At 44.6% G+C, this 27,782-nt stretch overlaps 1 protein-coding gene across 1 annotated transcript in view; it reads left to right on the forward strand.

Moving 5' to 3' along the window:
- Positions 1-27,782, forward strand: part of LOXHD1 (lipoxygenase homology PLAT domains 1) — a 215,944-nt gene that overhangs the window by 34,471 nt on the left and 153,691 nt on the right. Inside the window, exons 5-9 of the mRNA XM_072992974.2 lie at positions 4,105-4,203; positions 7,208-7,356; positions 13,092-13,215; positions 20,087-20,337; positions 23,695-23,830. Coding sequence (XP_072849075.2) covers positions 4,105-4,203; positions 7,208-7,356; positions 13,092-13,215; positions 20,087-20,337; positions 23,695-23,830 — 759 coding nt within the window. The remainder of the gene's footprint in view (positions 1-4,104; positions 4,204-7,207; positions 7,357-13,091; positions 13,216-20,086; positions 20,338-23,694; positions 23,831-27,782) is intronic.

The raw sequence follows: 27,782 nt of genomic DNA on the forward strand, positions 1-27,782 counted from the left end.
CAGATGGCATTGAGGGAGTTTGCTTTGCCTCTGGCAGGCACACAGAGGCATGAGGCATTGAGGGAGAGTTTGTCTTCAGCAACATCACATTTGGCAGTGACGTAGAGTTTGGCCCCAGGAGGCAATGAGGTGTTTGTCCCTGAGTTAGAGTTTGGCCCCATCGGGCACTGAGGCAATTGGTAGCGAAGCAGACTCTGGCCCCATCGGGAGAAAAGTATATTTCTCTGAGTCTCTTAACCGACCAGATAAGTGGGATATAAATAAAATAAATAAATAAAATAAATATTATGGCCCCATCGGGCACTGAGGTATTTTGCCCGCACAGTCACAGACCAAATTCCCCACACACATACACACACTGTGCCTGAAGAGAGACACAAGTTAACACAACCCTCCAAAAGTAACCAAGTTTTTTAAAATTAAAGCCTTGCCAAGTAAGACTCAGAGTGAGACACACATACACACAACCACCAGAATTAAATGTTGTTGGGAAACGGATTCCAGAGTCACACACCAAATTCCCACCCACCCACTGTGAACACAAACCTCCAAAAAAGAAGTAGCCTAAACTAACTGAAATCCACTAAAGAAACCCCTCCCCAAATTCCCAGTAAAGTTCTACTAATGAAATAAAGGAAATAAAATGAACAAGAAAAAAGAAGTGTCTGCTTTGCTGCCACAGAAGTGAAAAAAACCAGCCACAGCTAGCAAGCAAGTAGCACACAAGCACCAGCCAACAGCCACTGTTCTCACTCCAGAGAGAATCAAAACAGAAGTGGGAAATGGCTATAGGGGGAAAGCTTATAAAGCCTCTGTAAAAGTTACACACACTCCCACAGCCATTTCAGCAGAGCTATTGGCTGCCTAACATGCCAATCCAGGATCTCCTGGCGGATCAGAGCTTCTGATTGGCACCAGCCAAGCTCAGAGATGGCCTCTAGAGAGCCCCCCAAAAGGGTAACAAATATAGACGAATATTGATGAATCGACAAATAAAACCAGGAAAATATTTGTCAAGTCATATTCATCAGAACTTAAAATTTGACGAACACGGATCAACGAATCTAGGATGAACCGGCTATATTCGTCGAAAATAGCATTTTTAAAATATTTGTCCCCGTTTGTACTCTTCATTTATGGATCTAAATGTCTCTAGTGTCATTCTGATTCTTTTCACATTGAGCAATCTTCATTCCCCCCCATACATTTATTTTTGATTCAGTTTGGTACACAGAATTCTGATTGAAAAACAAGAAGCTGCTGATTAATGCTTTTAATACCTTCCCCCAGATGTTCTACTCTGGAGAAAAAATGGCTTCAACATCTATTGATTATGTTCAGCCAGCAGAGGGAGCAGAGGCACTATATTATAGAAGGGTTGCTTTCAACTTTTGTGCTGTTTTAAAATTTTAATAAATTTCCAATGCTCTGTTGCCCTTTGGAATCTTCTTCTATCTTCAGTCAGTTATGAGTAAAACATGTAGACCCCCAAGTGGCAGGAAGTCTCACTGACCTAACAAATTCCTCACCTTAGTTTTCTTTTCTGTATTAAACCTAAGACAGAGAAACTGAACTTGTATAGCTCAGTGGGTTAGACCACATGGCTGTGGGCACTATGCCCAGGAGTTCAAACCCCCTCTTTGCCTCCCCGGGGGTGGGGTGGGGGAGATCAGCTGAGATCACCAGGTATATGTATGGCTAATGGGATGTTGTGCCTTATACCCTATAGAGCTTTGGACAAGCAGCACTGTGCCAAAATGTCATCACCATCAGAAGAAAGGACTAGCAAACCATTTCTGAATACAGTGGTACCGCAACTTACAAATGTCTCCACTTGCGAACATTTTGAGATACAAACGGCTCTGTTCGCAAAATGTTGCTTTGACTTGCGAATGGAGCCTCGACTTATGAACGGAAAAAAACCTTTCCTGCCCTTCATCTTAGGTTAAAAGAAGAAGAAAATTCTCCCCTAGTGGTAGAGTACGGATTAACCGGCTTTGCATTAGTTTATATGGGAACTAATGCCTCTACTTGTGAACAGCGCCTCGACATACAAACAAAAAACAGCCAGGATGGATTAAATGGTTTTCAATGCATTCCTACGGGAAACTTTGCCTCGACCTACGAACATTTCAATGTACGAACACCGTTCCAATACGGATTAAGTTCGTAAGTCGAGGTACCACTGTAGCTGATACTTAGAGAATGCTGGAAAGGGTTACCATAAGTTGCACTCAACTGGATGGCGCATAATGAATGAATGAATGATAAACTAAATCAAATCAAATGATATTCTCCCCTAGACCTATAGCTTTTCTGTATTCCCTATTCTTTGGGATTTGGGGAGTTGCAATTGTTGGTATATGTGTTATTTCATCATAGGCATCCTTCAGTCTCGAGAGACTATGGTATCGTGCTCTGCATGGAGGACTTGGAACAGCGTCTAGTGTAGCTAAGAAGGCCAATTCGAGAGTGACAATCCCTTCCACACTGAGGACAAATACAATCTGTTCCCTGTCCAGCTCCCTGATTTTGCTGCTTTTGTGACTGCCTCTTTGCCTCAGCCTGCTGGGCGAGGGTCTCTTCAAATTGGGAGAGGCCATGATGCACCGCATGCCTCCAGGCTGAACGCTCAGATGTCAGGGCTTCCCATCTGTTGAAATCCATTCCTAAGGCCTTCAGATCCCACTTGCAGATCTCCTTGTATTGCAGCTGTGGTCTCCCTCTGGGGCGCTTTCCCTGCACTAATTCTCCATACAGGAGATCCTTTGGAATCCGACCATCAGCCATTCTCACAACATGCCCAAGCCAACATAGACATCACTGTTTCAGTAATGTATACATGCTAAAAAATTCCAGCTCATTCTAGGACTACTCTATTTGGAACTTTGTCCTGCCAGGTGATACCAAAAATACGTCGGAGGCAGCGGATATGGAATGTGTTCAGCTTTCTCTCCTGCCGTGCATGAAGGGTCCAGGACTCACTGCAATACAGGAGTGTGCTCAGGACACAGGCGCTATAGACCTGGATGTTGGTGTATGCTGTCAGCTTCTTATTGAGCCATACTCATGTGTTATTTATTGATGTATATATAATGTGGGTGTGGGGCATGAGGGTTTTTATTTATTATTATGGTTTATTGTTTAAGTGGTTAGCAAACAGAATAGAAAACAACAGCGCCCAGCACAGAGCCAGTGGTATAGAAATTTGTGAAATAAATAAATGGTATCTGAGTCTTCGACATTCATCCATTGCTTTACAGCTGCCTTCACTGGTTGCCATTTTCACAACAGTTTGATGTCCCACTTCCTATAGGGAGACAAGTAGAAGTTGTAAGGCATGAGATCAGGGGAGCCTTAAAATTTACTATTAGAGGCTTAATGATATCATCTGAGGACTGCAGAGCTGGAAAGGGACCCTAAGGATCATCGCGTCCAGCCCCTGTCAAGAGACTTAAAAGAGGGTCGGGAGAGGGGCCTGGCGGACTTCTATCGAGATCCTATTCCAAAGGTTATTTACGTTGTCGGGGAGTGTATAGCAGCGTGGGTTGGATTATATTGAATTATAAAGTATCATTTCAAAGAGAAAATGCTACAGTTTTGTCTGCTTTTTAAAATTTTTTTGAAAATATCTCGATTTCTTGCTGAGCTTTGGGTCAACAGGGAAAACCTTTCTCATAGTTCAGGAAAGTACCCAACTTTCCCCTTCTTGGTGAAGTCCTTACAGAGAGATGAACAGCATGGTTCGGTGGAGTCTCTCCATCCATGAAAAGGGTGTGTGTGTGTGTGTGTGTGTGTGTGTGTGTGTGTGTCTGTGTGTCTGTGTGTCTGTGTGTCTGTGTCTGTGTCTGTGCCTGTGTGTCTGTGTGTGTCTCTGTGTGTTTTCTTCCAGTTCCCTGAAGGATGGGTGAGGAAGCTTGCCAAGAAAGTTGCAAATCATGAAAACGACAAGTGATCCTCGCCCCTCGGTGGGCGCTCCGATTTTCATGAGCGGATTACTAATGAAGGAGGATTTTGTGCTGCTGCGGATAATTTCTTAAAAATTATATGGCTAAGATCAGTCACTGTCCAGTGGTATTAATGGGATTGTATTTTTCTACGCAGTGAACAAATACGTGGTTAGAGTGTTTACAGGCGACATCAGTGGCAGCGGAACAGATGCTGATGTTTTCATTAACATCTTTGGCCAGAATGGTGACACAGGTAATATTTTCAGACACACTTTTTTCCTTTGGCGTTTGAAGCAAATCCATCATCTCAACAATGGGTTGGTTGTAAAACTGAGGTTGATGTGACTTTGGGGATGGCACGAGGCTTTGGGGAATCATTTCCAAGAGGAAGGTTTGATGTCCGGGTTAGATCAGTAGACGAGGATGGCACACTTTAAAATCCTCACCTTCATGAAACTTTGCAGAGAGTCTTAGACCAGTTGGTTCAGCCTAACCTGCTTACTAGAGGGACGTGGTGGCGCTGTGGGTTAAACCGCAGAAGCCTCCGTGCTGCAAGGTCAGAAGACCAGCCGTCATAAGATCGAACCCACACGACGGAGGGAGCTCCCGTTGCTCGTCCCAGCTCCTGCCAACCTAGCTGTTCGAAACCATGTAAAAATGTGAGTAGATAAATAGGGACCACCATGGTGGGAAGGTCACGACGTTCCGTGTCTAGTCGAGCTGGCCACGTGACCATGGAAGATTGTCTTCGGACAAACGCTGGCTCTACGGCTTGGAAACAGAGATGAGCACCGCGCCCTAGAGTCGGACACAACTGAACAAATTGTCAAGGGGAACCTTTACCTTTACCTACCCTGCTTTACATGCTTGTTAAGTGGAAGCAGCTTCTCACAGCCTCCTAAATTCTTTGAGCAAGGATGGCAGAGAAATGTAGCCCCCTCCAATTCCCTCCCCATTCTTGAAAGCATGATCATGCCTATGAAGCCCTGAGCCAGTTTAGGAAATAAAACTGCCAGGCCATTGTGCAAATGAAGCTAACAATCCTTCGAGAAACCCGGCTGCCTTTCTGAATGTGGTTTTTTTTTCTTCAAGAAAACAGTCTTTTCACAGCACATTTCGACCATATATTGAAACAACTAATCAAGGCAAATTATGCAGTCTCTGAACTGATTAAATAATCTAATTTTTATTAATTGTGTGCTCTTTAAAGATAAAGTGATTAATAAACCAATCACTTACATGCTTTTGCATCCTAGATCAGCGCAAATGTATATTGTACTCTTATGCTTATGGGAAACAAGACACCCATTTATTATTAGATGGAAAAGCCATCTTTCCTATACTGTTCTCCCCGCTTGTTGCAATACGATAGCCTCTCACCCAAACTCAAAAGGGTGCCATTCATTTGCAGATCCATCCATTTCCATTTGGCCTTCACGACTTAAAAGAGTTGTCTCCCAACCAACGCTTTAGCCAATTAGCCTACTGATTAACAGTGCAATCTTACTGTTTTCCTGGTGTTGATGGCTGAAAGGTTTTCAGGATGGCCAGTTTCTATGCAGAGAAGCAGAGAAATGTGGGAGAAACCGTGTGGGAGAGGTCAGATGCCATGCCTGGCCAAAGAGGTACAGGTGATCATAACAGAGAGAGAAGCTCAACCTGGATCTTCCATGGAATGGATATTATGGGTTTTGGACCCAGGGGATCTGAAGTCACTTCATTGCCCAGAGAAGGGTCTAAGCTACTCCCTTGGCCTACGTCAAGCTGGAAACAGTGCAGGAAAATTCCTTCCAAGGTAAAACATTAAGAAAATCCACTCTTCTGGAGAAGGCTAAAAGAATAAAAACAGAATATGGTGTTTCTACACCATTCAGCCAAATTCTTCTCATTGTTTTATGCCAGAGTTGGCAAACCAGAGAGGTTTTGTAGGGTACTCAGAGACGTTTGTTAGGCTGAGCCTCCCTGCCAGGTTCCTAATGCAAAAACAAACAAACAAACAAAAAACCCTCCGCTCATGGCAGTTTTCAGGAGTGGCTTATTTGACAGAGAATTCTGGTGGCCTTGATGTCTGCAAAAATACCCCCCCCCCCTTTGCAGCCCGTTGCCACCATGTCTGTTTTATACCATGGCTAACACCTCTTGAACTGCGGTTATGTTTTTGGCACGATCCAGTTCTGAAACTGAATAAACAAAGTCTGCTTCTTCTTCCTTCCTTCAAATAAATAAATAAATAAATAAATAAATAAATAAATAAATAAATAAATAAATAAATAAAAGAATCAATCAATCAATCAATCAATCAATCAATCAATCAATCAATCAATCAATCAATAACCCTGCTCTGACCGGCTGTTCCGTTCCCAAAGCTAGTTATAAATACGTGAAGTTATTTGTTTTCCCTCCAGCCCAATTTTTCTTCTTCCAAAATGTATAAAGGAGAAAAAACAATTTCCAGGCTCTGTCCCATTCTTCATCATGGTATGTCATTTTGGAACTCGGTTATAAGATATATTGTGATCTTAGTTTCTAAAAGCAGTAGGGAATTGCTTTCGAGCGAGTCACAGCCTTCAAAAAGCTGGACTCCTAGCATGTACCAGCTCACAGCTCCTGACTCTTCCAGCTGGGCAGTTTCATGCACATTATATTCCAATATATCTGAAGGGCACTTCTAAGAGTGATGGATGGAAGAAATTAGGTGCAATCACAACTATATCCTAAGAGGACAACAAGCCACAATATTTCACTATATCCGATACTCTGGAAGCTGTGATCTGCTGTAGATCCTTTTATGTATGTGCTTCTGTGCAGGCATCTGTATATAGTTGTATATACATGTGCCATAAGGAAACCAGAGATAAATTTCCTACATATGGTCCTGTCTACCCCATTAGTATGTTCTGTATACAAGTGGCGCGTTGGAAATACTGTATTAAATGTGTGAAATGGCATTGGCCGTCTTGAAGTTTAGATAGTTACTCTGGCTGTCTTGCGTCTCGTTTGCTCTGATGTGTGCCTCGGGCACACGGTGGATAAAACAGAATGCGGATGAAACATCCTGAGGGCATAAGGCTGAAGGCAGCTCAGTGACCTGGTGATATGCAAGGATCTAAGTTAGGTCAAAACTGTTAGACTCTCAAATTCCCAGTTGAAATATCCATTCCGGGGCTACTGAGATCACAGCTCTGGCCTAAGTAAACGTCTGTATCTAACAGTTCCTCGTTTGCTTGCCTTTTTCTTTGGTCATGTCTGCTGCTTAGGAGAGAGAAGGCTGGACAATGACAAGGATAACTTTGAGAAGGGTGCAGAAGACAAGTTTACCCTCGATGCACCCAATCTGGGGAAGTTACGGAAAATCACTATAGGCCACAATAACAAGGGAGGCTCAGCTGGCTGGTTCCTGGACAAGGTATGTGCAAACAGTTGTCTCTCTCTTCCAGGAATATGTGAAGCTCCCTTATACTGGATCAACCCATTTGCCCACATAGGGATCTGAATTAGAGTGCAGTCCTTCGAAACAGATCTGTGCTGTTCAAGGTATAGACATAAAAAGTGCTGGCAACATTTCTTGTTCTCAGCCATTTGCGCCGGGGTCTCACTATGCCAAGAATCCTTGCTGAGACTTCTTCTGCACATGTTGGTTTCTCAGCTTCCTGTGAGAACACTTTATTTCATTTTTCCCTCCCACCAACTTTTTTTTTTTGCATGTTGTTCTCCATGGGAAACGGCCAAATTCAATGTGGCTTAACGCCTTTTGCAGTAAACCCTAAGCAGGCAAGGTGCCATCCTGTGTAGACTTCCTAACAATCCTGTGTAGCTTGTCATTTCTTTTGCAATTTCCAGGGAAACACTTTGCAAATGAATGAATGAATGAATGAATGAATGAATGAATGAATGAATGAATGAATGAATGAATGAATGAATGAATGAATGAATGAATGAATGAATGAATAACCATGAAACTTCTGAGAAATCCTGAAAGATTTCCTGGGGAAAAGAAAATTCATGCAGAGAAATCTTCCAGCAAGGAGGAAAGAGAGATTTCCATCCCCACGCCCGTGCCCCTGTTTCTCTAAAGACCAAGAAGCCGTGAGATCCATGCCTCTAGTTGTTGATATGTTTGCATCTCGTGGATGCTTCTCTCCCAACAAAATGCCTCTCATCCTCTTCCTCTTTCACTCTTGCCCTCCAGAACCTAACAACTGCTTCAAGAGAGATGCCTCATAGAGCAGTGGTCCCCAACCTTGTGCCTCCAGATGTTCTTGGACCCAGAAGCCTTCACCACCACCTCTGCTGGCCAGGAATTCTGGGAGTTGAAGTCCAAAAACATCTAGAGGCCCAAGGTTGGGGACCACTGTCATAGAGGACAGACTCTCTAGAGTGTTAACTAATAGGTGCTGTGTGTCGGAGGTGGGACTGGGGGGAATGAGAGACATGGTGTAGCCAATGATTTCCTGAATCACGGCAGTGCATTTTAAGACACCAATGTCAACCAGAGAGCTGTTTTGGTCCTACAAAGGGTCTAGTCCTCTTCCATTGCTTCTTGGATTTTCTCTTCATGCACAAGCACTGGTCAGTCATTATCTACATCACCTTCCTATTCTTTTCTTGGCATCACTCAACTACAGCTGACCCAAATCACTCCCTCTTTTCTTTCTTTCTTTATTGCATGAGACATGAGACTCTCCTAATTTTCCTTGGCTTTAGAGTCTAAGAGCTGTCGTCTAAAAAATGTAACTTTGGCAGGGGAGGCTTCAACGAAGACTTGGGCTTCTTGGTGGTGGCCCCAACACTTTGGAATAGCTTCCCTTTGAAGATCCAGGAGGCCTCCTCCCTCCAGAACTTTAAAAATCTGCTCAAAACTGACCTCTTCAAGGAGGTTTTTAAGGTTATTCTCCGCCATAGTTGGTTTTCATTTATTATGACTCATGTGGCATCTTTATCACTGGGGTTCATCACTGTTTTGTTTACCAGGGATGGGGACTCAAGCTGCAGGACTCACGGTCAAGTTGGAGTTAAGTTACACAGGTGACTTGACTTGGTCTTGACTTCCCCCCATGACTTGGACTTGATTTATAACTCAGAACCCACCCAACCTTCCTTTTTACTTGGGGAAAAATGCTTATTTTTAATAGGAACACAGTACTTGGTATGAAAGACTCAGCTTTGGGTCTAGGACCCAAAACCTTGCAGACATTCCTGTTATTTATTCTTGTCTTCATTCGTTTACTTACTCATTTACTTTATGTGTTTATGGCTTTGTTTCATTTATTATTTTGCTTTCGATGGCGATGGGGCAGGTGCTCTGGGTTTTGTTATATTGTAAGACTGCCTGTTCAGCAATCCCCTTCATGGATTGCTGCCTTGTCGTGGCGAAGGGGCTTGAGTAACTCAGAGAAGCTATGGGTTATGCCGTGCAGGGACACCCAAGACGGACAGGACATAGTGGAGAGTTCCGACTAAACGCAATCCACCTGGAGTAGGAACTGGCAATGCCACTCCAGTATCTTTGCCAAGAACGCCCCATGATCAGAAACAAAAGGCTAAAAGATATGACGCTGGAAGATGGGACCCTCAGGTCGGAAGGCGTCCAACATGCTACTGGGGAAGAGTGGAGGACAAGTACAAGTAGCTCCAGAGCTAATGAAGTGGTTGGGCCAAAGCCGAAAGGACGCTCAGCTGTGGATGCGCCTGGAAGTGAAAGGAAAATCCGATGCTGCAAAGAAAAATACTGCATAGGAACCTGGAATGTAAGATCTATGAACCTTGGGAAGGTGGAGGTGGTCAAACAGGAGATGGCAAGAATAAACATCGACATCCTGGGCATCAGTGAACTAAAGTGGACAGGAATGGGTGAATTCAGCTCAGATGATTATCATATCTACTATTGTGGGCAAGAATCCCGTAGAAGGAATGGAGTGGCCCTCATAGTCAACAAACGAGTGGGAAAAGCTGTAATGGGATACAATCTCAAAAATGATAGAATGATGTCAATACGAATCCAAGGCAGACCTTTCAACATCACAATAATCCAAGTTTATGCACCAACCACCACTGCTGAGGAGACTGAAATTGAACAGTTTTATGAAGATTTACAACACCTTCTAGAACTAACACCAAAGAAAGATGTTCTTCTCATTCTAGGGGACTGGAATGCTAAAGTAGGGAGCCAAGAGATAAAAGGAACAACAGGGAAGTTTGGCCTTGGAGTTCAGAACGAAGCAGGACAAAGGCTAATAGAGTTTTGTCAAGAGAATAAGCTGGTCATCACAAACACTCTTTTCCAACAACACAAGAGGCGACTCTATACATGGAAATCACCAGATGGGCAATATCGAAATCAGATTGATTATATTCTCTGCAGCCAAAGATGGAGAAGCTCTATACAGTCAGCAAAAACAAGACCTGGAGCTGACTGCGGCTCTGATCATCAGCTTCTCATAGCAAAATTCAAGCTTAGACTGAAGAGAGTAGGAAAAACCACTGGGCCACTTAGGTATAATCTAAACCAAATCCCCTATGAGTACACAGTGGAAGTAAAGAACAGATTTAAGGAATTAGATTTGGTGGACAGAGTGCCTGAAGAACTTTGGATAGAGGCTCGTAACATTGTCCAGGAGGCAGCAACAAAAACCATCCCAAAGAAAAGGAAATGCAAGAAAGCAAAATGGCTGTCCAACGAGGCCTTAGAAATAGCAGAGAGGAGAAGGGAAGCAAAATGCAAGGGAGATAGGGAAAGTTACAGAAAGTTGAATGCAGACTTCCAAAGAATAGCAAGGAGAGACAAGAGGGCCTTCTTAAATGAACAGTGCAAAGAAATAGAGGAAAATAACAGAAAAGGAAAAACCAGAGATCTGTTCAGGAAAATTGGAGATATTAGAGGAACATTTCGCGCAAAGATGGACATGATAAAGGACAAAAATGGGAGGGACCTAACAGAAGCAGAAGACGTCAAGAAGAGGTGGCAAGAATACACAGAGGAATTATATCAGAAAGATGTGGCTATCCTGGACAACCCAGACAATGCAGCTGCTGACCTTGAGCCAGACATCCTGGAGAGTGAAGTCAAGTGGGCCTTAGAAAGCCTGGCTAACAACAAGGCCAGTGGAGGTGATGGCATTCCAGTTGAACTATTTAAAATCTTGAAAGATGATGCTGTTAACGTGCTACATTCAATATGCCAGCAAGTTTGGAAAACCCAACAGTGGCCAGAGGATTGGAAAAGATCAGTCTACATCCCAATCCCAAAGAAAGGCAGTGCCAAAGAATGCTCCAACTACCGCACAATTGCACTCATTTCACACGCTAGCAAGGTTATGCTCAAAATCCTCCAGGGTAGGCTTCAGCAGTATGTAGACCGAGAACTCCCAGAAGTACAAGCTGGATTCCGAAGAGGCAGAGGCACTCGAGACCAAATTGCTAACTTGCGCTGGATTATGGAGAAAGCCAGAGAGTTCCAGAAAAATATCTACTTCTGCTTCATCGACTATGCAAAAGCCTTTGACTGTGTGGACCACAACAGACTATGGCAAGTTCTTAAAGAAATGGGAGTGCCTGACCACCTTATCTATCTACTGAGAAACCTATACGTGGGACAGGAAGCAACAGTTAGAACTGGCTATGGAACAACTGATTGGTTCAAAATTGGGAAAGGAGTACGACAGGGCTGTATATTGTCTCCCAGCTTATTCAACTTATATGCAGAATACATCATGCGGAAGGCTGGACTGGAGGAATCCCAAGCCGGAATTAAGATTGCCGGAAGAAACATCAACAACCTCCGATATGCAGATGACACCACTCTGATGGCAGAAAGTGAGGAGGAATTAAAGAACCTTGTAATGAGGGTGAAAGAGGAGAGTGCAAAAAACGGTCTGAAACTCAACATCAAAAAAACTAAGATCATGGCCACTGGTCCCATCACCTCCTGGGAAATAGAAGGGGAAGATATGGAGGCAGTGACAGATTTTATTTTCCTGGGCTCCATGATCACTGCAGATGGAGACAGCAGCCACGAAATTAAAAGGCGCCTGCTTCTTGGGAGGAAAGCGATGACAAATCTTGACAGCATCTTAAAAAGCAGAGACATCACCTTGCCAACAAAAGTCCGAATAGTCAAAGCTATGGTTTTTCCTGTCGTGATGTATGGAAGTGAGAGCTGGACCATAAAGAAAGCAGACCGCCGAAGAATTGATGCCTTTGAATTGTGGTGCTGGAGGAGACTCTTGAGAATCCCCTGGACTGCAAGGAGAACAAACCTATCAATTCTAAAGGAAATCAACCCCGAGTGCTCACTGGAAGGACAGATCTTGAAGTTGAGGCTCCAGTACTTTGGCCATCTAATGAGAAGAAAAGACTCCCTGGAAAAGACCCTGATGTTGGGAAAGTGTGATGGCAAGAGGAGAAGGGGACGACCGAGGATGAGATGGCTGGACAGTGTCTGCGAAGCAACCAACATGAATTTGACACAACTCCGGGAGGCAGTAGAAGATAGGAGGGCCTGGCGTGCTCTGGTCCATGGGGTCACGAAGAGTCGGACACGACTAAACGACTAAACGACGAAGACTGCCTGTTATATTGTAAGACGTGGTGGCGCTGTGGTCTAAACCGCAGAAGCCTGTGCTGCAGGGTTAGAAGACCAGCAGTTGTAGGATCGAATCCACACGATGGAGTGAGCTCCCGTCGCTTTGCCCCTGCTCCTCGCCAACCTAGCAGTTTGAAAGCATGTAAATGGAAGTAGATAAATAGGTTCAATCTCGGTGGGAAGGTAAAACGGCGTTCCCTAGTCACGCTGGCCCCGTGACAATGGAAAACTGTCTTCGGACAAGCGCTGACTCTACGTCTTGAAAAACGTAATGAGCACCGCCCCCTAGAGTCGGACACAACTGTACTGAAAATGTCAAGGGGAACCTTTACTTTTACCTTTACCTTTAAGACTGCCCAGAGTAGTGGAGTGGTATATAAATGTCAGAAATCAATAAAACATGGTGCTTGTGCTTATGGGTGGAGATTCGCAGCATGGACCGTATGGTTCTTAGTGCAAGTCTAGATGAAAATGATATTTGCATTCAATGCTGTCATTTTGTTGTACTCTGTTTTCTCTCCTTGGGGAAATGAGGCTTTGCTCTCTCTCTCTCCTCCCAGGTTATGATTGAAGACATTGGCAACAAGTGTGTGTATGAATTCCCATGCAAACGTTGGTTTGCTCTGGATGAGGATGATGGCAAAATTCAGCGAGATATCCTGGTGAATGGAACAGAGGCTACAGGTAAATGCATCTGAGATTACAGACAGAGGAGTTAAAGCTAAGCTGAATGTGGCTTAAAGATGGATCACTCAAGGGAACTAATGTACGGCTTTCAATAAGAAGTGAAAACAAAGAAAGCCACATCTTATGAAACTAACATTTTTTAATTAAAATATGCGCATTTTAATAACCCTGCATAGCTTGACATTTCCCCAGCTCGATCTAGGTAAATCCTGCGTGGGACAGATGCCATTCATTCTAGGCTTATTTCTGTAATGACTAACCATGGTTTATTGTTATGTGTGAAGCTGGCCAAGTACAAGCTTAAGGTCTCAAAGTACAATCTGAAGCTCTTAGAGTTCATCACTAAACTTAAGAATCTTCAAGGAACAAATACACTAACTATATATAGGATAGTTTTGAACCTGGTCCAAATAGTACTTCCGGCCAAATTGGTGGGAGCAGGAATGGGATCATGATTTTGTGGCATTTGTCCGGAAGGAGAACATTTGTTGTGTTAGGAGAAATATCCTCCCAAAACATAAACTGGAATCCTGTTGGGAGGGAAAAACATGCACACAATAGTAATCTTCCAAGTAGAGAATCCTTCACAGAACTGGTCACACAATTGTTTTGCATGATGGATTTCCCCACCAGTGCCTGACTCATCACACAACAGAATCCCAGCAAAGACAATGTGCAGGAGGGGAATCTGCTTACATAATAACTACTACTGTGTGCATGTTTTTCCTCCCTATTTCATTCCAGGATGGTGGTGATGCTGGGGTGGCATCTCTGCCTTGATGGAGGTGTTTGAGGGAGTGGGTAGGGACGAAACAGCTTTCCTCAACTGCCCAGGCTTGCTGGAGGACTCGTCGCTCAAAACAACACATCACAAAGCTCTGATCAGCATCCTTTTCTGCTGGTGCCCCAGCATCCTGCACCAGGATTGTCCCTCGTCTTGTCACAAAACAGACAAAACTAAGGAGCTCTGTGGAGCAGTTCTAGAGAACAAGCTGCCTCTTGTTGAGTCAGAATCTGGAGTGGCATGCTCGTGTCCCTCTTTTAGAAGATTATTATGATCACAACGCTCTCCTGAGCGCCTTAGGCTTCTCTTTGCAAAGGACAGCAGTGCTCTGAAGGCTGCCGGGAACTTCCTGCCACTTGGTGAAGGGGGTGGAGTAAACCTGCCATATGCTATTCTGGGCTTTGGGGCATCTGGGCAAGCTGCATGCCTGCTGGTGGGGATGGTGCTTAATCCAGCCTTCTGATGGTAGAGTCATAGACTCCATGACGTGAGTCACCCTTTCTTAAACGGTTCAATTATTTATGTGGGCGAGCAGAGAGAAAAGTGCCAACGAATTCCAATTGGGTTGGTTTTGCATTCCAAAAGTCTTGGCTGAATTCTTTCTGAAGTCATGGGGTTCTTCGTGAGGATCAGCTCAATGCTGCTCTTCCTTCTTGCCTGGTTTAATTAGAGCCCCAGCAAACAAATGCCTTGCCGCCCTGATGAGTAAATAAGTGCCTAGGAGCTTTAGCAGATGGCCACGTTTGAGATTGGAATCTTTTCTGGCTGCTGTGTGTAACCTTGGTGGTGTTGCTTTTTCTAGAACAAAGAAATCTATATGCAGTCATAGAATGGTAGGGTTGGGAGGTACACCAAAGACCATCTACCCCATCCCTCTGCCAGTGCAGTCATTCACAGCTAAAGCATCCTTGATAGATGGGTACCAGCCAGCCTTTCTTTAAAAACTTCCAATAAGGAAGAGTCTGCCACTTTCTGATGGATAGCTCTGAACACAAGAAGAAATCTCTTTTTGCTTTGCTTTTTCCTGAATTTTGTCCAATTAAGGGAGCCATCTCTGGAACTGGTGGGGGCTTGGAGGGCCTGAGAACAAACGTTGTATTTATTTAAATTTTATTTATTTAAAATATTTTTTTTCCTGGCTTTTCTCCTTAAAACGGACCCGAGGCAGCTTATCATGAGGCAATATTTAAAAGCTAAAAAGAGTAAGCCGATAAATATTCAAAAAGGATTAAATATTATATCAAAAACGGGAAATAAAATCAACACCAAAAGCACATTTAAAAGGAACAAGGTGCAACAATCCATTTAAAAAGGCAGCCAGTGGCTGCGGGAAAGTTTGACTGAGCAGAAAAGCTTTAATTTGCTTACGGAAGGACAGCCAAGATGGGGCCAGGCTGGCTTCCTTGTGGGAGGGAGTTCCAGAGTCTGGGAGGAGCGACAGGGAAAGCCCTCTCCTGTGTCCCCACCAAATGCACCTGTGGAGGTGACAGGACCGAGAGGAAGACCCCTCCTGATGATCATAACACTTGAGCAGGCTCATAAAAGGAGATTCAGTCTTTTTGATAGCTTGGACCCAAGCCTTTTAGGGATTTATAATTGTGCCCAGAAACGAATTAGCAGCCAGTGGAGCTGCTGTAACAGAGGAGTTATGTGATCCCTGTAACCAGCCACAGTTAAGAATCAGCTGTAGGGTTTTGGGCTCACTAAAGTTGTCTACCTTATTCTAGAGGATGACACTTCCAGTCCATGACATTTCCCCACCTCTTGAAGCATCACTACATGGAGTGGGAGGGTTATATCAAGAACAACATCAAAATCTTATAAAAACATCAATAAAATGAATGGGTTTCGCAGCTGAAGAGCAAGTAGCAAAAACAGTGGCCAATATCCTATATTCTGTGTGATCATATAAGGGCAATTGTGCCACTATTACCTCCCTACCTCCATGATATTTGTGATTATGCGTATCTGTTTTGAAAAACAAGGAGACTGATCCAGGGCGCTGCAGGAGGCCCAAGGCTACCTAGGAATCCCAAGAGATCATGAGATGGCTGGTGTAGGAGGACATTCGGCTGGGCAGGGGGGCCCTTTCCAAGGTCTACTCATTCCATGACCCCAGGGGATGTCCAGGCAGCCTTGGGACTCCCACAATGCACTGGGTCAGACTCCATGTTTTTCAAAGCAGATGTATGTGGTCAGGGGAAGGCCCCTCGGAAGCCTTCTGCTTTTTTGGCCGTCACTCCCATAATTCTGTGTGGCAAGTTCTGGGTGAAATCTGGGAACGAGAATCCAACCCAGACCCTCTAAAAGTCCCATCTTTAACCAGTCCCTCCACCCCTGTATTATGACTGGGTAGAAAAATTGGCTTCACCAGCCCTTTTGCGTGTTCTAGGTGCCACTTGGGACCATTTTGCCATATTTTGAAGAACTCTGCAGATCCCTCAAAGATGTTTCTTCTTATTATTATTTTTAATTTCACCACTAGAGCAAGCAAGAGATTTTTCCCCCCCAGTCCTCCAAGGTTCAGGAACGGAACAGTTCCTGGAGCTATACAGATTATCCCCTCCTGCAATTATGCCTTGCTCCCACTGGTGGGTCATAGATAAGGGTCTCCCCAGCAGATTTCAGTGCTTTGATAGGTATATTTAGGGAGAAGTGTTCCTTCAAGTATCAACTTCTCTGGCCATTTAGAGCTTGACATGTCGCTTCCATAGTGGTAGTTTCAACGTTATGTTCCAGACTGTCCTTCCCCCCCACCTGCATTCACCACGTGAAAGGTTTTTGCTCCTGATAGGTTGCATAGTAGAACTATCCACTCCGCCCTAACCTTTAAAAACCTGTATTAAACTTGTCTGGTGCTTACTTTGGGTTCTGGCCAGTGTAGGATAAAGGAAAACAGGACGGCCTCTTATCTGACATGGCTGAAGATGAGCATCCGTGCAGTTCCGTTCGGACCCCTTATTTATTCATCCTGCTCAGTCTCACCCGCAGCTGCTGGCAGGTGTCATTTGAACAGCGATTCGGGTCTCACTTTTCTCCCGCGGTTGTTAAATAAAGACCCTCCCTTCTGAAAGATCCCTGCTGGGGCCTTTCAGAGTTATATACAATTTAACGAGGTGAAACCTCCGCAGAATGAAAACTACCATATTTACAGGATGCTTTAAAACAGCCAAAGTCCTTGCAAGGACAAGCTGTGCGTGTGTGGATTATGTTTTAGCCTGGGTTGCTGTAAGAAGAAGCAATGGCTAGTTAGCTCTGCTTTTGAGGTCGACTGCAAGTCTGTCTTAAAAATGTAAACAGTCCCAGAATCATAGAAATGTAGAGCTTGAAGGAATCCTAAGTGTCATCTGTTGCAGAGTTTTGAATTCCTGGTAAAATTTGCTTTGCTATGCAGTAGAAGGTATAGAGACTCGCAGAGGAGAATAGCTACAAGTTCCCCAGATAGTCCTCCCCTTTCTCGTTAACTGACACTTAAAATCTCAATGACTCACTCTGAGACATTTGTAGGAGAGAGAATAAAATGCATTCCTTACTTATAGTTGCAAGAAATTACAGACTTGTGAATGCCACTTTCTTTACTGCACATATACTTAGCAACCAATTGAACGGATCAACAGCAAATAAACAACTCTTAACAGACAAAGGAGAGGGGGGAAAGAAAGCTCAGCAGAGAGGCAGGGCTCTCTTGGAATCCAAAGGAGGGAACGATTAGTGGTGGATAGACACATTAATCTCAGCCCAGAAAAGTCTCTCCCGGTTAACAAACGAAAGACAGCGTGTGAGATTACAAACAAAATTCTAGCATCATCTAGTCCAATGCCCTTCCAATCCAGGAATTATATCTTAACCCCCCCCCAAAGACCTTCTCTCCACACCAGAGCACAAGAGTCCTGTAAATTTCTTACAGAAGAAAACTCAGGTCTCTTTCCAGTTGGGTAGATGTACTGCTTTACTTTTCCTCTTTTCAATCCCTTGGTGCTGAAAGAATGCAGGGTTTGCCTGGATTGGTATCCAAGCTACAGTGGTGCCTCGCTAGACAGTTACCCCGCATGACAGTTTTTTTTGCTAAACATTGACTTTTTGCAATCGCTATAGTGATTCGCAAAACAGTGATTCGTATGGGGGAATTTCGCTGGACAATGTTTGGTCCCTGGTTTGCAAACCAATTTTCGGAAGACAGCGATTTAAACAGCTGATCGGTGGTTCTCAAAGCGGCTTTTCTATGGCCGATCTTCGCTAGACAACGATGATTCTTCCCCATTGGAATGCATTAAACAGGTTTCAATGCATTCCAATGGGGAAATGCTTTTCGCTAGACGATGATTTCGCTAAACAGCAATGTCAGTGGAATGGATTATCATCGTCTAGCGAGGCACCACTGTATTGTCTACTAGACCAGAGATGGCACAGCACTATTCTGAAACCTAGTAAGCTTTCCTTCAGGGGCTTCTGCCTGCCAGGAGCATGACCTCACTTCCTGCTGTCCCACGTCAACATGAGTGAGTTTTCGGTGACAGAGAACCGAAAGCTTCTAACCTGGAGTCTCCCACTGTGGACTTGCAACTGGGAAGTGCAAAACCTCCACTCCTGAATAAAGCAATGCAAAAACAAAATGAAAGCCCATGGTTTTTAAGGGGGAGAATAGTCTGGGAACCTAGGGGGCAAGGGGAGAACAGGACTAATTAAGATAAGAAGAATGTCATCTGGATGTCAGAGGAATCTCTTCCACAATCATGAACATAATTTAAAGGAATGCAAATCCTCTGCTAGAAATTGTCCTCTGGTTTCAGTTTCTCTTTATTCAGTGTTTCCATTGCTGGAAGATTAGATGGAAAGGCGTTCTTCGTTTTCCCATAGTTGTAGAACCCTAAATCTTGAACCATGCAAGCTTTTAGACCAAGTGCACCATATAAAGCTAGTGAGCCACATATTTGCAACAGATCAGAACCTGAAAACCAGTGGTTCCCAGCCCTGTGGTCCCCAGGTGTTCTTGGATTAAAACTCCCAGAAGCCTTCACCACTAGGTATGTCGGCCAGGATTTCTGGGAGTTACAGTCCAGGAACATCTGGGGACTCAAGGTTGGAAACCACCATTCTGTATAGGGGCAGATGACTTTGTTCTGCTTTTCATGGCCTCTAGTAGGTGGGGACCAAGGTCAACAATGCTTTCTAGTCATGCAAATGAGGCCGTTTTCCTTCCGAGAAAATGCGAACAACAACAACAATGTACTGTCTTTGTTATCTTTCACTTCCCTGAGCCACTGGAAGTTCTGATGCCAGGTTTTTACAGACGAGATGCTACAAAAATTAAGGGATATATTTGGTGTGATAGGAAAAGTATGCAATAAGTCCGGAAATGAGAACCGGTATATTAACCACTGTGTGACTTTGTCACTGCAGATTGGAAACTGCAGCCTAGGTGAGGAGAGCAGGCATTAAAATGTCAATTTTCAGCTTGTTGAGATTCTTAGTTAAAGGATCCTCTGCATTCCCACTGACCAGAAGGCTAGCGAAGGGTTAGACCGCTGCTCCACGATTACCTCTACTGAATTTCACAAACTCTACCTTAGGTTAGAGTGGAGGCATAGCGTCATATGGCTGCCTCTGTTAAAAGCCAAGCTGCTTGATTAAATTTAAGTGCCATGGTAAGTTAAAAAAGGTAAAAAAAGGTAAAGGTTCCCCTTGACAATTTTTTGTCCAGTCGTGTTCGACTCTAGGGGGCGGTGCTCCTCCCCGTTTCCAAGCCATAGAGCCAGTGTTTTGTCTGAAGACAATCTTCCGTGGTCACATGGCCAGTGCGACTTAGACACAGAACACTGTTACCTTCCCACCGAGGTGGTCCCTATTTATCTACTTGCATTTGCATGCTTTCGAACTGCTAGGTTGGCAGGAGCTGGGACAAGCGACGGGCGCTCACTCCGTCACGTGGATTCGATCTTACGACTGCTTGGTCTTCTGACCCTGCAGCACAGGCTTCTGCGGTTTAGCCCGCAGCGCCACCACGTCCCTCTTAAAAAAGGTAGCCACCCAATATCCACCATGGCAATTCCTCCTCTATATTCTCTGCATCAAACTTATTTCCAGGTATGGTTTATAACGTTGCCGTGGTGACGGGGGACATCCGAGGAGCCGGTACGAACTCCAAGATCCATATTGTCATGCATGGCTCCAAGGGGCTGAAAAACAGTGGGAAGATTTTCCTGGAGGGAGGCGAATTCGAACGCGCTCGGACTGACCTTTTTAACGTCGAGATTGCCGCTCTGCTGAGCCCCCTGAGTCGCGTCTCGATCGGGCACGACAACGCTGGTGTCAGCTCCGGCTGGTATTGTGAAAAGGTGAGAGCAGGGCACTTAACGCCTCTAGGAAACTGTCCAAACCTTTTTGCTGTTTGTATTCTGACCAGAGTGACCTGGGAGGTGTGAAAGGCGAAGCTGCCACTCTGCCATTCGTGACCCTGTCTGATTAGCTAGTCAATATGATGTAATAACATCGCCTCCAAATCTGATTTCGCCTAATACATGCTGTGTGATACCCAATCTTGTGCAAAAAATCGACGGTATGCTTATTAGGTTGGTGGCTCCCTGGCAGAGACAGTGGAGAAAGCAGTGGGCAATCATGTTTTAATGCATCCTTAGAACGATGCAGAAGAGATACTAATAGGATGGATCAAGTTCCCATCGATTTGTCTGGAAGAGCGATCGTTTCCCTGTTGAAACCGAGGCGTGTGCTCTTCCAAGAGCTTGGAAATGCTCCCTCGTAGGACTACAAATCTCCAAACCCCCCAGTCAGTCTGCCCGCAGGTCATGCTGAGAGGGGTTTTCTGGACAATGAAGTTCATTCGTGCAGCATTTCCAGATTCTGTTTTTTTCCCCTCCCTCAGCTTGCTATAGGTGGTGCTTCTCAGGCTCACTTCAGCTTCCAAAAGTCTGGGAGGATTAAAACAGGAGGAAGGGGGAACAGGCTGGTTGCAAGAATTTCAGGGCCCAAAATCAACAATTCTGAAATATGGACTAGGGAACACCTATAACCCATGATGAATTTTAACTGCTCGTTCCAGAGGAGAATGGAAATATGGTAGGGTCCCCTTATCCACATGTTCAGTATCCACTGATTCAATTATCCGTGGTTTGAAAATATTAAAAATATTATAAGAAAATTTCCCCAATATATATTGGGGAATAAGACAGGGTCTTATATTAATTTTTTGCTCCAAAAACACATTAGGACTTATTTTCAGGGCATGTTTTAATTTTTTATGTACAACCATCTATGTTTCTTCAAATACAGTCATGTCATCCTATTCTGGTAGCTGCACAAGGGTGGAGGGCAGGGTTTAACTTAAGTGGGGCTTATTTTTGGGTTTGGGCTTGTATGATGAGCATCCTGAAAAATCCTACAAGGGCTTATTTTCAGGTTAGGTCTTATTTTCGGGGAAACAGGGTAGAAGCCCAGTTACCAGACCTGGCCTCTACCCTGTTTCCCCGAAAATAAGACCTAACCTGAAAATAAGCCCTAGTAGGATTTTTCAGGATGAAAAATTATATTTTTTAGGATATAATATATGATATAAACATATATTAACAAAGAAGTTACCAGACCTCGCCTCTAGAGGGAGCCAGAGACCATGCTACAGTATAATCTGCTAGAAAAACAGATTTCCATTATGTCATTACCTGAACTGGTCACTAGATGGAGCCAGAGACCATGCTATGTATATTGTTGGCTATTAAAATAGCATTCCGTATTTTTCAGCATCTGCAAGGGGAGGGCTTAGAACCAATCCGCATACAGGAATCCTGAAAACCATGGATGATAATAGTGTCAGAAGCAGAGAGCCACAGAGTGACAATGATCCTCCAGACTCAGAGGCAGTCTACCTCTGAGATTCCAGCTGATGAGGGACGCAGTGAGAAGGAAGGAATAGACATGGGGACGAATATAAAAAACAAATCTGGATATTCGTTGAATATCCCTGATTGATCAGATATTCATTGCTTCGTATTCTTGGGGTCCTTATTAAAAAAACACGAACAAGATTAAATTCTCATGTTTACCTAGTGGCAGAGATAGTATGTTGTCTAAATGGAGCATGTGAGGGGTTCACTTTCCCTGGGGGGGGGTTTGATAAGATAAGGAACCCCTCCCACACACAGCCATCGATGCTTAGAGGGTGATCCACTGATTGCCTTTGTGCCAGGCTAGTAGCCTTCAAAAAAACTGGCCTCCCTGAGAAACAGGATACTGGGTTGGGCAAATGTTTGCCATCAGCGATCAAGGGTGTTTCCCTGTTGTGGGGTGCTCAATAGGAGAGACAAATAATCTCAGTGGAATCAAGGGCCATTTTTCAGATTTGTCAGCAGCCTGAGGACCCCCTCCCTACTCCAAAGTGGGCAGGCTCAAGGAGCAAGGGTATGGCCAAAGTGACTATTTGGCTTATTTAAATTTTCATTAAAATTTGCATGCTGCAGTCTGAATTTTAAATTCACTGAAAATTTTTATACTGTACAATTTTTATACTGTAAAATTTGCTCCATTGGAATTTTGTTAATTGAAAAAAAGTGGACTGCCCTAAAATATATATAATATATATAATTATATATATATAAATAATATATAATTATATATATATAAAATTAAGGGCTATTGTGAGTCCCAGTCTACCTAAAATATGGATTGGGGGGTGTCTCTTAAATATGGCACAAGAATTCCCTATACCTGCTAGAGGCCCTTAAGGTTTTTGTGAGTAAAAACTTATTTTTCCAATGTGGTGGTATATGTGGGAGAACTAGGAAGGCCCAGTAGCTCTGGAGGGGTTCAAAGAAAGGCGACAGGTTGTAAACGTCATGTTGTCCAACCTTAGGTCCTCAGAGGTTCTTGGTCTGCAAGAAAAATTCTAGAAATCCTGGCCAGCACAGCTAGTGGCGAAGGCTTCTGGGAGTTGCAGTCCGAGAACCTCTGAGGATTTCACCCTTCCATGCACTGGGGAATCATTCCAGCCAGCCCACTCCCAAAAAGTCCAAAATGGGTACAGATCAGGATCGGGACGGAATGCTATCCCCTGTTCATTGGGTGATCACTGGGAAATAACTTGCACCATTTAATCCTGTCATGTCTGACTCTAGGGGGCAGTGTTCATTCCCATTTCCAAGCGTTTGTCCGCAGACAATCCTCCGTGGTCACGTGGCCAGCGCGACTAGACATGGAATGCCACTACCTTCCCACCTTGGTGGTACCTATTTATCTACTCGCATTTTGCATTTTTCATGCTTTCGAACCGCTAGGTTGGCGGGAGCTGGGACAAGCAACGGGAGCTCCCTCTGTCACGTGGATTCGATCTTACGACGGCTGGTCTTCTGACCTTGCAGCACAGAGGCTTCTGCAGTTTAACCTGCAGCGCCACCACGTCCCACAACTTGCAGCATACCATGCCACAAATGTGCCTGTGTAATCACATCCTTAAGATTACTTTAAACATTAGTTAAAGAGTAGCTCTGGAGTTTTGAAAAGACTTCAGTAATCTTTACAATGTCAGCTCCGTGCTCTAATTCAAAACCCTGTGTGTTTATGCTCGTGCGTGCACGCGATCCCACCTGCAGAACATCGGTGTGATGAATCCCACCTTGGAGGTAGGTGCAGGGTTAAAGAATGATGTTCCTTGCCTGCTGCTATTTCTCTGCTTCGCTCCTGGCCAGGTGGTGGTGTATTGTCCCTTTACTGGCATAGAACAGACCTTCCCTTGTGGGAAGTGGCTGGACGAGGATGACGGGGATGGGCTTGTGGAACGGGAGCTTTACGAAATGCTCTCGCTTCGTCAGAAGAGGCTGAAAAGTAAGTGCATAAGAAAACAACCTTTGAATGATATCTTCCAAACTCTGATCAATGAATGCTTCTGCCTTTGGGCTGCTCTTTGCTTGTTGAACAGGATGCTGTTCCAGCCATTTCACAGGAGAAGACCTTGATTTTAGCATTTGCTTCCGTATGATGTTAAGCTTAGGACCGGAAGCATTCGGACCCCTTTCTGTTGTCAGTAGTGACATGGTGGCAGTACATGTGATGTCATCTCCCCCCTTTTCTTACAGCCACTTTACTCTCTGTTCTTCTCCATCACTCCATTCTCTTTCTTTCTCCATCTACTAACCTAGTGGTTCCCAACCTTGGGTCCCCAGATGTTCCTGGACTACAGCTCCCAGAAATCTTGGCTGGCGCAGCTAGTGGTGAAGGCTTTTGGGAGTTTTAGTCCAAGAACATCTGGGGACCCAAAGTTGGGAATCACTGTTAACCTATTTAGTTCCCTGCCAAAGAAGTAAATCCAGACCTTGGAAATATTACACAGGGGGAGGCATAGATAAGGCTCTCCCAACGATGACCCCACAGCTGATACACAGAGCAAGAGAGAGAGAGAGAGAGAGAATCCTTAAGTGAAGGGAAATAAACAGAAGGGAAGTGCAAAGGATCAACTGGAGTCTCCAGTAACATCCAGTTGACCCATTAAACTAATCTGTGTCAATGGGCAGAAAAGCAAGAATGGTTGATTTTAGTACCCCTGAGATTAAAGAGGGCTATAGGATTAGGGCTACGAGCAGAGCTTGGAAAGTTTCTTGTTTGAGGCTAGAATCCTGTCAGTATTTATCCCAAGTGGAGCGACATCCTTAGCATCGTTAGCCCTTTTTCATATGGGCCTCACATTTGTTTGGGTTCACCTGTCTTCCAAAAGCTCAACGCTGTTTTGTTGTTAGCGTGAGCAGAACACCACCCACAGGGCTCCCTCGGTCGGCGCCTCTCAGCCACTGAGAAAGGAGTCTCTGATGGGATGCAGAAGGAGGCCACGTGGGACTTGGAATTTCCTTAAACGTGGCTAGAGATTCAATCTCATTTTGGCCCGCCCATGTCCTCATGCAAGTGTGTTGTGTCTTCTCTACTGACCCATCTGCCATGATTTAGCTACCTGTGATCTTTGGACCAGTTACTTTAGACAGAACTTCTGGGTAGGTCAGTGGTTTAGGGATCTGGCTAAGTGCCCAGAGTTTGGGGGTTCAGTTCCCCACTGGGCCTCCATGACAGGGTTGCTCTCAATTATCCATAGGGCATAGCTCTGCTGTTTAAAGAGGATGATGATTTCCAGGAGTATGGGCCTATTATTCCTTTGTAGCAAAAGCGGCAAAGCCTCTTCAGTTACTTAAAGTATTAAGTAACTAGCAAATGTTATGGGCATGTGCTTTTATGGACTCCTGCCCACGTGGATCTTGCTTCTGAAGACATGGACAGCAGTCCACAAAAGCTTATGCTGGTCTCTAAGGTACCACAGGTTTCCTGCCTCCTTGTGGGATATTCAGCGTTTCTCCTAATCCTCTGCTCCCTCAGCCTACCAGTGTACAATAAATAAGAAACAACAGATACTCTGAAGAGCTATATATGATCTTCCCTGGAAAAGAGGGTGAATTGTTGTTGTTTTTCTCATGCTGGCGCTCTGCAGTTTTTTGACAGCAAGAGAGGTGGGACAGAGGATGCCAAAGGTTATGAGAATCAATGCCCTCTGCATTCAGTAAGAGGCTCCAACTGCATCCGGCATCTCTACACAGCATGTCCATCATCCTCAAGAATAATAGAGGCTCAAAAACAAAAGAGTTCGGTGGGGTTCATCATGGGAGGGAGGGATGTATCTTGACCGTCCTTTCCCTGATCCCATTAGTGCAATGAATGGTTTTCAGATGGGTTAAGGCGGCACATAATCAAGACGCCTCTCTGATGAACAGTTTGTGCTGCTTAAGAAGCAATCCCGCTGAAGCCCAGCTCATTACAGCAAACATTCCTTAATGTTCCAGCCGGTTTATCTTTCCGGTGCCATCCGTGCGACCAAAGCATTTATGACCTTTAAGCAGCCACATTATCAACCCTAATTGCTATTGACACAGAGTTCCTTTGTGGTGGCTGTGTCTTGAATGGGCAGGAAATGGTGGCCTTGAGTAATTGGTGACCTTTAACGGCCATACAAGGAGGATAACTTGTCCTGTCATCTCCACCCCTTGCCTGCCGGAAGAGATGCACTTGTCGTCTTCGAACTGCAGAGCTGGAAGGGACCCTCTAGATCATCAAGTCCAGCCCCTCGTCAAGAAGGCCCAGTGGGGGAATCGAACTCCCAACTTCTGACTCTGCAGCCAGAGACCTAATTTGGTCAGCTCTCCAGCAATTCGTGCCTTATTGTCCTTTGCCAAGACCTGTGTCTGGATTCTACTGGGGAGGGGGCTCCCTGGGAGGGGGGCTCAGGAGCCTTCCACAGTTGCCTTTACACAGTTGGTAAGAACACAAGAAGAACCTCTTGTGTCAGACTAAAGCCTTGTCTAGTCCAACGCTCACATCTCATGGTGGCCAGTCGGTTGCCTTTTGGAAGCTTGGCAGCAGGACACGAAGGCCACGGCATCCCCACCCCTCACCCATCTTGTCTCCCTCAGCAGCTAGGGTGGCCAGATCCGCCGTGTCACAGTCTCTGAGACTTCAGGGTCAAAGCACGAAACTTGGGGTGGGTGGCCTTAAATGTGATGTCACAGGGGCAGGGCAGGTGTCGGCTGAGAGAAGAGAGAGCACACCGTTGGCAGAGCCCTGGGGCCAGGTGGAATGGGCAGAGATGGAGAGCCCAGGCTTTGAAGCTACTGCACGCAACATTTCTCTCCCCCCCCACAACTTTGTCTTTCTCTTGTGACACTCATCCTGACCATTGTCTCTGTGTCTGGAGACCCGGAGAAGCATCGCAATGCTCTGAGGCTTTAGCCAGTGTCTTGAGAACTGACAAATCTACCAGTACATGATATAGGGATGCTTCTGGTTTGGGGGATGATCTAGAGCTATCTTGATTTGTAACCATTAAAACTCCAAACTTTTGTTGGTTTGCCCTGTCCCCCTTTTAAAGCCATCTGTGTTGGTTGTCAACACGACACTTTAGGCAGTGAATTCCACAGTTTAACTGGTGTTGTGTGAAGAAGTATTTCCTTTTATCTGTCCTGGATGCCTCCCCATCCAGAATTCACCTTTTCCCGTGCTTGAATGTCCATCTTTCTGCTCCAAACTAATTCAAATGTCATTTCCCCCCAGCCTTTGAGTTGCTCCATAAGGTCTCTGTTGAGCCACCTTATTTGCCTTTTTTGGTGGTAAGATGGGGTACAAATTAGAACTTGGGGAAATACCGTATATTTCCATGTATAAGACCATACTTTTGTCTAAAGTCTTTAGACTAAAACTTGAGGGTCGTCTTATACATGGAAGTAAGCTTAGGAAAGAACAAAAATAAGTGGAGGGGGAAGCAGGGATCAAAGTGATCCTGCAGGGCTTTGATCCCTTTACCCCTACACTTGCTAAGCCCCACTTAGATTTCTTAATTTTGGGTCTTATACACAGAAAAATATGGGTAGTTCTTTTGAAGTGCTCATTCCTTGTGGCCTTGTCGGCTGGACAATTCCTGCACGAGTTGTTTCAAAAATTAAACTTTCCAAAGTCGTCTGCAAATAAATAAATAAACAGTGGACATGGTTGCACCCTTGCCCTTTTCTCCAGGAATCACAGGATGATTATATCCTGGCTGACCCCGTTTTCTTTCCACAATACAGTGGCGTCTCTACTTAAGAACTTAATCCGTATTGGAAGGTGGTTCTCAAGTTGAAAAGTTCTTATGTTGAATCTGCATTTCCCATAGGAATGCATTGAAAACCATTTAATCCGTATCTGCTCTTTTCCATCCATAGAAACTACAGTGGAACCTCTACTTAAGAACTTAATTCGTTTTGGAATG

This window comes from Pogona vitticeps, chromosome 2 (genome assembly GCF_051106095.1).
Source record: "Pogona vitticeps strain Pit_001003342236 chromosome 2, PviZW2.1, whole genome shotgun sequence".
Taxonomy (NCBI): Eukaryota; Metazoa; Chordata; class Lepidosauria; order Squamata; family Agamidae; genus Pogona; species Pogona vitticeps.